At 42.0% G+C, this 9,598-nt stretch overlaps 1 protein-coding gene across 2 annotated transcripts; it reads right to left on the bottom strand.

The window, feature by feature from the left end:
• Positions 1-1,114: 1,114 nt before the first annotated feature.
• Positions 1,115-9,066, bottom strand: LOC133225294 (nuclear factor 1 B-type-like). 2 transcript variants are annotated; one of them, XM_061377506.1, is made up of 2 exons: positions 8,077-9,066; positions 1,115-1,847 (listed from the first exon to the last, which is right to left on the bottom strand). In XM_061377506.1, exons 1-2 carry the CDS (start codon positions 8,104-8,106, stop codon positions 1,116-1,118), a joined length of 762 nt encoding a protein of 253 aa, XP_061233490.1. In that variant the 5' UTR covers positions 8,107-9,066; the 3' UTR covers position 1,115. The 2 variants fall into 2 exon arrangements, with proteins under 2 accessions (XP_061233490.1, XP_061233491.1); XM_061377507.1 differs by lacking the exon at positions 8,077-9,066 and adding an exon at positions 2,244-2,383.
• Positions 9,067-9,598: the final 532 nt, after the last annotated feature.

Raw genomic sequence — 9,598 nt, 5'->3', positions numbered from 1 at the left:
AAACATGCAATTTTAACTTTTTGTTACTAACAAAATCCATTCCGCTTGTTTTTTGCTTAAATCCTGCAGTTATGTATCAGGCATCATATAACAGCCTGCCATCTGACCTTCTGCAGGCCATTTCTGCCTACTTCCAGGCCAAGTTGTGAAAATGGCCCTCCATCTACGGCCAGACAAACTTTCATTAGTTGAGATCTGTGGCTAAAACATAAATGCTCTATTCCTGCTGATCAGTCAGCAACAGAAAGTCATCTAGAGGGTGGTATAATTACCAGAAAGAACCAAAATAACCCCTCATAGAGAAAAAGCATTTCAGAAGGCTTAGTATGAAAGGAAAAAAACTTTATCTACTTACAGCCATCTACAATTTCAGGGAACCTGCCAAAAAGTTATTATCTGAATAAGTGACTAGCAGTTTCTTCCCTGATACATGATTATTAGAAGCCCTGTTTTAATTTTCATTCTCTAAAACTAAATTTAAGAAGCTATTCCGAAGTGTTCCTGCAATTTTTCACATTTCAATTACCTGTCAAATAAAATTAAGTATTCAAGTGTGATTATGAAAATATACTTTTCGTGGAAAATTCTCTCAAAATATTCCAACCTGGATCTTTGCTTTAAAGCTTGGATAGGTAAGATAAGCTAGTGTTGTAAAGTATGAATAAAATGTTAAGTACTGTAAATTGTAATTCTGACTACAAATGACACCTAGAAAGCACTATTTTTGTGCTAAAGTGTTTTTTGTGTTTTATTTTATAGATATGAGAAAGTCTACAAGTCCTCTTCGAAATGATAGTAGGTTCATCCATCTAAGGATGAATTCTTGATTATTTGTAACTACAAAGACAATAATAAATATTTGTAGTATTTATTGTGATTGAGCAATTGCACATACCTGCATCTGTTACTAACAGTACTGGGGGAACAAAAAAAAACAAAACAGCACATTGAAAAACAAGAAGAATGTTTTCTGAATTCACCGCTGGAAAAACTACACTTTCTAATATTGCCACTTTCTGACAAAAAGAAAAGGCAAATTTAGTGAAACTAAAGTACTGCTTTGGTATGTCCCGCTCTCTTGAAAGAGAGCAAGACACGTATGTGAAGCATACATATTAGTTACACAGATGTGTAGGAATGCGTGTGTGTGTGTAAGTATATACGTATACATGCTGATTTACATATGGATATGTACCCACGTTACGTCTATAGACTGCAGAATAACATTTCACTGGAAGCCAGCCCATAGGGGAAACAGGGCTACTTGGAATCAGAGTTTGACATACTAACACAGAAACAACAATCTGCTTCCTACCTTGCTCCTGCACGTAGTATGCCAAAAACAAATCAAGCTCCTTGACTGATACTGTTATGTGATGTGGCTGGACGCAAAGTGCTGGATTTGTGCAATGTGGGGATTTCATGAGCCGCTCTCCATCCGTACTTTCCAAGGGGATGCCTTTGAACAGGATCACCATGACTAGATCCAGACGCCAGACTTTGTCAGCCTGTCGCAGGCAGTCGATTCTCCTAATCTTACCCTTCTGGTCAGGATTGGACAATACACAGCATGGGTGCTTCTTCCCAGTCACTGTGAGCACAAAATCCTCCCGGAACTCTTGGCGAATATCTTTGCGCAGCTTGGCCAGGAGCCTGGATGCCCACTTCTGTTTAATTTCAGGCTTTTCGCTAAGTAGCTCATCCTTGACTGCTCTTTCCTCGTCCTTTGACATTCGTTTCTCATGTTTCTTAAAGTACTTGCGTTTTCGAGCCTGAAGGTTGAACCAAGTATAGGCAATTGCACGGACATGTGGAAGAAGTGCCTCAATGAACGGGTGAAATTCATCCTGTGGAAAGAAGTGGAGGGGAAAAAAAAAAGAAAAGAAAACTCAGCGTCAGTAAATGCTCAATAATCAAAGCAGTACCAATCAAAGTTTCTGAAAATTTTAAAGTGAAAGCCAAGACAAATAGGATAAACACTTAAAATTCACACAAATTTCTGCATAACACCTTTTACGCAATTACTACCACTGTCAGGAGGCAGACAAAAAGTACACAGAGAATTGCATTTTCCCCATATTTCACTCTTCAAAAAAAACATGTATTTTATTTTGTATGGCTCCCCTCACTTCACCTCACAACACTGCAGAAACATCATTTAAAAGATAAAAAGATACACTATCAAGATGTTTTGTTCCTAACATTTAAATATCTGAGTGAATGGCTAACATCAAGAAAAGTACCATTGCACAAAGAGGACACTATACGGTTTTAAAAAATCTGAGCAGAAATGTTCAGAAGGCTGAGGCGAATGCCACAGTTCATTTCTCTTCTCTGTGGCACAGAAACACAAAGCATATACATGCTCAGTGTAATGCCACACAGTTCCCGCTTTTGGAGCATGCTCTCAGCAAGAGACTGCTGGTGGCACAAAGAGCATGCGCCATTAAACTTGATCCATTTTCTTATCAAACGTCCAGCATTCCAGCACTGAAACAGCACCATTCCAGTGGTGGTAACTACAGAAACCAGTATACGGTAAGGAAAAGCAGGCAAAAGACACAGTGTGTCGTATACAGCAAATCCTGAACAGAAGCTTCAATACTTTCAGCTCTTTGGGCTTCCCTGCCACAACCCCCCATCTGCGTAAAATAAAAGTTTATGAAGTTGAAAACAAAAATCATATTTATGTTCTTCCGCAGGTTCGCTGTGGGTTTTGAGGCTTCGCAAAGTCTGTTAATTTGTTAACTGATCACATGAGTGTGGCAATTATTCTAAACCCCTTAAAAATCAATCTAAGGTGTACAATGAAAAATGGCAACTTGGCACAAACTTTGCATTCTTTGTGTTTCTGCAGGCTGTGGCAGAGTGACATTACAAGTGCACCTCTGGTTAAATGCTGCTTCTTTGAAATCCATGTAATTTATTTACAGTTCCAAAATATCCCTTTCTGACATCTGGCTTCACCTGCAAGTTCTTATCTTCTGCCTAGCAGAGATACAGATTGCATTAAGGAGGTAATGCTTAGTTGTTGTCTGCAAGTACATCCTATAGCAATTAAATTAATTCATTTTGTCTGCTTAAAGTATCATCCTCCACATTCATGTTAATATCTAAACAGGCCTTTCCCAAAAACTTCTTTTTTGTGAGAAAATCCCCTGTTTCGAACTGTGTGATCTGCTTATCAAACATTACTGTATTTTGGCTTGGAAGAGAGACCTTAGGGGAGGTATCTTTCTTCCTGTGTGCAAGCAAATTTAGTTTTAAATACCATGCAGATTGCTCATCATACTGAGTGGCACAGCGCAATCAAACTAAAACTGAACCTCTTTTATACAATTATATTCAAGAATACAATTATCAAACTAATATTTTAGCCACGCTGCTAGACAAGGAATGAATTACATTTAATCAATAGGCTGATTAACTCCATTAGGTAAAAATGATGAAAGTATAACGAATGGTCTCAATTACACAGGGTTCAGACTGCCATTGTAGAAGCTTCAGGCCAAGAATTCAGTATTTAAATCTTCAAATTTCAAACAAACTTTAAAATTTCCTGAATGGTAAAAAAGCCCAATAGATCTAGTTACCGCTTATCCCTAACCATTCTCAAGTCAGACAGAAAACAACTGGAAAGTTGCAAGCAGATTACCTAAAGAGCATGTTACCTTTGCGGCGGGGGGGGGAAGCTATATATATAAAAAATAAATAAAATAAATAAAATACAATGCAATACAATAAATAAAATGAAATTAAATGAAATAAAATAAAATAAAATAAAATAAAATAAAATAAAATAAAATAAAATTAGAAGAGAGACAATATCAGAAGATAATTCAGGACATAAAAGATTGCATTACAGTCTGACGCTTGACAAGGAGCCACAAAGGCAATAATTAAACTGATTAGTAGTTTCCAGCAGAGATTTGAACAATTCTGATACTATACTGGCACATAAAACTAGGCCATGGAAAGAGTTAAACCACAATCTGTTCTTTGTGTGGGAAGGCAATACAGTTCTGAATAACCACAGCCCATGATAAGACTTCCCTATCTTCATACGCTTCTGATGCCATGCTTTTTTCCCCCTCAATTATAACTACTAAAGAAAGTTTATTTTTACTTCAACAGAAGTCATCTTAATACAAGTATTAAAATATTATCTTTTTTTTTAAATTAACATAAGCATAAAGACTACATGGTGTTAAATCCTTACAAATCATTTTAGACTGAATAAAACAGATCTACTACGAATCTTGAAAATTCTAACAGTTGGGGCTAAACGTGGAGTAAAGGCAGGGGGTTGAAGAGCTTTGGTAGAAATTAATTTTTGCCCCAACACAATGACTTCCCCTATATCTACACAGACTTCAGCATTCATAACTGAAAGTGGAAATGAAATTAATGTGGAAATATTCTGTGCTACTTGAACATCTAGTTTTCTAAGAAAGAAAACATTCTTCTATTTCTAAGAACAATACAAACTATTTTGGAATGGCTATGTCTTCAGGTAATGTACATAGCATTTACAATAATAACTTATAGCATTTTATCTATGAAAATGTGATAGAGGAAAAAGGAACATTTTAAATTCCAGCCTACAGTGGTTGAATGCTTCCTTTCAAGAGAATGGAGGGAAAAAAGCAAATAAAATACAACAAAAGGAGAGGCGGAATGTGACTTTTAATTCAGGTTTTTCTTTCATAATATCAGTAAGTCCTAAAGATAAAAATACACGTGAAAGAGTGTGAAGGAGAAACACAGTAAAGAACATCCTGTTCTAAAGCAATATTATCAGAGATCTTTGAGAGATTCATTGTGCATCTGGAGTCCTTTCAAATGAAACATTACTTGACAAGAAGAAGTGCCCATAAAAATGATCCTAAATGGAGATTTGCAATTAATCACACACATTCTCCACTAAACCTCCTAAAAAGCCATCTACAGAATTTGATTTTTTTACCCCTTAGTATTCATACAGGCAATACTGAAATTATTTTTTTATGTGGTTCTTACTCATGTGCCACAGTTGCTCTTGCAATAAAGTGATTTATGGAGGTAAGATTTTCAACTGTCATATCAAATAGTTCAGGTGAACCATTGTGCACTGGCAATTTAAATTAAGGTGGAAGTTATTGTCTAACATATGTATAGCTTGTAAACAAAGGAAAAAATAACAGTCTCCTAATATTGATAGATAGGCCAGGTTTTCTTTTGGTGAAAGGTAAAGGGGAAATGCAGTGCCCTTCTCCCATTTTTCACTTTTATAAACTTTGTAACAGTCCATGCAAGCTTGAGCTAAGGAGCAGACAATAAGTACACCTGTTCTAAGAAGTCCAGGAATTTTATACGGAAAACTTCATGTACTCAATTTCTCTTCTGTGGGCTTAACATATTCTAGGAGAGGGAAGGAAAAAAAAATTAGAAAGAAAAACATATTCTGAGTTTCCTGGACCACCATAACATAAAAATAAACCACAGCAAAAATATCACAAGAGACCAAGCACTTAAAGGCTTGCAGCAACTGCATCCTATCACGCCTCAGCAAGAGAGATAAATGCAGTTTCCACTCGTTCCAAAATAGGGGGAAAGAGGTATGTGGGAAGAAGAGGAAAGGACCCCAACAAAATTTAAACTGCATTTGGTAAGTCACCTTCTTCTTTGGGGTTATTTTACACCCATCAATTTTTTTCTGAAAGAATGATGGGTAGCATTCAAAATGCCAAGGTTTATCTTAAAGCTGTACTCTGGGTTTTAAACTTGTATCTAAAAGCTGCTTCAGCATCGTTGCAGCACAAACTGAACTACTGCTTTTGTCAGGGGCTCAGTTCAAACAGGTGTTCTGTGTTTAGAACTTTTACCAAAATATTTTCCTCTGAGCATACACTACCACAGTCAACGTGCATCACAAGAGCCCTAGACACTGAGAACACAATAGAGAGAACAATTTTGGTAGTGTTATTTTAACTCAGTCGCAACTCACTCTTTTGCTTTAAATAAATAAATAACACAAAGTATGAATTCTCATTATCAGTGAAATCCTCATTTTTAATTTATGGAGAGAAAAGGTGAGTTTTAAAACGACTTTACCATTCCAAACAGGTAGAGAAAGATTCCAAACTACAAGCAGTTTGCTGCAACTGTGTTCCACGTATGCAACACTAAGTGGGAACTGTCTCTGCATGGCACATGACACAGCGTGACTGTAAAATATTATGGGGAAGTCATCGACACATGAAAGCCAGGAACTGCTTTCCTATATTTACGGCTGTAGAAGTGCAATGTTTTCATGCACACCTGAGTGCAGTATTTTAACACAGATTTGTAAAGAATGAGGAAATCTATTACATCTGTGAGTCCAATAAGCAAACATGGGGGGGGTTGGAAATGTCATTAGAGCAGGAAATAACATGAACTACTCATTGTAATAGAGGTGGTAGCAAAAACTTGCATGTTTCCAATGTGAAATTCACTTTCTCAAGTTCTCTCAGGTTTTACTCCCGTGCACAGGTCTAATTGCTTTGTCAATAATCTCAACAGGATGGCCAGCCCACACAGAATTAATTTTTACTAATTGCAGATTCTACCATAAGTAATTATTTTTATATGTGTACCTGCAAGCATGTGCGCATGCTACACATAACACTTCCTACATGTACTCATTTTTTCTGCTGAAGTATCTCAACAGTACTCTTTTCCAGCTTTGCTTCGCTGCAGCTCACGTTTACTTGCTGAAAATATCCATATCTAAGTCAATCACACTTATATGCCAAACAAAATATAAACAATAAAAAATGTGTCAGCCAAAAAGCTACAGGACTCTATCCAATCACTGCATAAGCCTTATCGTTGTTTCCATCTTCATTCACAATTTATGAATACTTCAGTCCTTTTGAATTACAATGCTTTCTAATTGTGGAATAACTTAAATCGTACTTATTTATTCAACGTGCCACTGTAGGACCATCGCTGGCCGCTGAACTACAGCGTTGCGGGAGACGCTACTTTCTCCCATTTTCTGCTTCTTTATCCATTTGTTGCGCCAATGTGAAAGCCACCAGTTATCTCTTGATCAGTTTACATCACATCCTCCTAAAACAGACTTTCACAAAAACCCTGAAAACTATCCCTGGGTTTTATAGACCGGGCTCGCTTGCCGGTGTTCCGGCGCTAGCTCCCCGTTACCGTACGCCCGGCAAGGACGCTCCTGGGGCAGCCGGGGAACTCCCGAAGCCCACTCCCTAACTCCCTCCAGCCTCAAAAAACGCACTCTGCCGCCGCGGGGACCTCCGCTCGGGCTGTCCCCGTCCTCTCCGCGCACCGCTCTGCGCCTCCCCGTTCCCTCCGTGCATCGCGCCGCGCCGGCCGCGGCTTCACCCGGCTCTCTCCCGCCGTCCCGGTGACAGCCGCCCGGGAAAGCGGCCGCAAGGGCGGTGGTGAGGAAAGGCTGACTCGCTCCCGGCCCTCGAGGGGATGCGCCCGCCTGCCAGCGTCGCGGCGTAGCCGGGAGCGGGGAAATGCCATGCCCTGGCACCGCCGACCCGGGCAAGGCTGCACAGCTAGGGCGTCCCGCTCGCATCGCCCTCGGTGCTGGCAGGCTACCTATTATTATTAAGAAAGCATTCGGCAGGATTACTTCTCACCGGCGAGCGTTAGGTTCTGGGGTTTTTTTTATTCCTCAAAACCACCACTTTTCCGTTCAAACTGTTTCATTAGACTGGCGAGCTGAAAAGAGAGCAAATCGTTTGATTCCAATAAATCAATACTTCTCAAACATGCTTCTTAGCGTAATTATGCTCATTTCCATTTTCTTAACCTTTGACTTCTTATGCACCAACAAGTAACAGTACTTGCCTTAGGGTGACACTTTCAATGGATCTCCCCAACACAATGGCCTGGTACAGTTTATTCTCTACTATTCCCTCCTGCGAGAGGGAGTTTGGATCAGACAAGCAATTACAACTGTGCTTTAACCCATTACAACTACTAGAAATGACTCATTACCAACTCACATACATGCAAAAATTAAAAAAAAAAAAAAAAGTTAAATAAATAAATAAAACGCGTCTATACCTGAGTGAGACAGATTGGAGAATACATCATGACTTCGCTGTGAGAACACGCTGCCCGGAGAGCCCCTAAGAAAAGCCTCAAAAAGGAATAATTTCATCTATTCATTTTACAGTCATCTGAGACTCAAGAAAGATGAAATCAATCAGGACGGGGCTCTGCCCTGTATCACCAGAACTTCACAACAAACCCCAGTCCTCCTTAAATAGCCAAAGATTCAAGTTCACTCCGTGTGCTAGATTTCCCGGGGTGAAATCCAATCTACACTTTTAACCCTCTTGTAGTCGGCGGCGCAGAAGTCTTGCTTTGGCTGCTGCTGCTGCGGCTGCTGCTGGTGGTTGTTTTGCAGATGAGGGGGGAAGGACTCGGGGGGGGTGGGGGGGTGGGCGGGAGGATTTTGTTGTTGTTGTTGTTTGGGATTATTATTTTTTTTATCCTTTTCTTTCCTTCTCTTTCTCTTTCCCCCCCTAAAGACGCCGGTGGCGGTGCGTTGTTATCTCGGCTCCGTCACCGCGCTCGCCAAAGTTCAAGGTTACAGCCCGCAGCGGAGCAGGACGATCCCTGGGAGATGGCAGCCCAAACTTCGCCGGGCAGCGACCATGCGGGCTGCGGGCGCGAGCCGGGGACGGGGGCGCGCGCACCGGGGCGGGCAGCGCGCGGCCTGGTAGCTCCCGCCCTCGCGCCGAGGGCTTAATGGCGAGGGGCCGCTTCCTGAACGCCCTCTGTAACAGAAACGATTCCTCGGAAATTCAGACGGCAAATCGTTCCTTCCCGGTGCGCTCCCGGCGCCTCAGCGCCGCGTCCCGCGTGTGCGCGCGTGTGTCCCTTCGCTCCGCAAAACTTGGGAGTTGGAACACGGGGCGGTCACACCCTGCGGACCGCGCTGCTGCTGCAGCGGTCTGCCCAGATGAAACCCAAGTATTTTTTATTATTATTATTTAATTACACAATCACCGCTTACACTCCTCCTCCTCCTCCTCCTGCAAACACATTCCTTCTCCGCCAGATCCCCCTCCCCTGCCCTCCCCCTTTATTAATCACCAGCTAGCGCCGCAGAAGGAGCTAGCACGTTTTGCGAACATTCCTCATTTTCCCTCTTCTGATGGGAGAAAGTTGCGCGGGGGGAGGTAAGGTAGAGGGGGGGAGAGAAAGGCGTCGCGGAGGGAAGGTTGCCATCTGCAGGAGGTCTCTTCCCCCTCCACCGTTCGGGGTATGATCCCGTCCTTGGCGGCAGGGTTCGGATGCCGCTGCTGCCCTCTCTGCGGCCCCCGGCCCGCAGCGGAGGACAGAGGGAGGGAGAGCCCCTCCGCACTCGATTACACCCCTCCTGCACCCCATCACCCGGCACCGCCGGTGGCTGCTGTCCCGGCACTCGCAGGCAGCAGCAGGGCTCCGGGTCCGGTTTCATTCTCACTGGGCCGCTTGTACCGGCGGAGAAGGGGAGTGTGGGGGGGAAGCAGTGAAGGAAACTTATTCCTGCTCCAGTGTGGAGAGCAACGTACAGCGGGTAACGGGGGGGGGGGGG

The sequence above is a fragment of the Neopsephotus bourkii genome, unplaced genomic scaffold, assembly GCF_033783945.1.
Source record: "Neopsephotus bourkii isolate Nb327-2 ecotype Australia unplaced genomic scaffold, CSIRO-AGI_Nbou_v1 NB_1756, whole genome shotgun sequence".
NCBI lineage: Eukaryota > Metazoa > Chordata > Aves > Psittaciformes > Psittacidae > Neopsephotus > Neopsephotus bourkii.
This window is presented reverse-complemented; position numbering and strand designations above follow the sequence as displayed.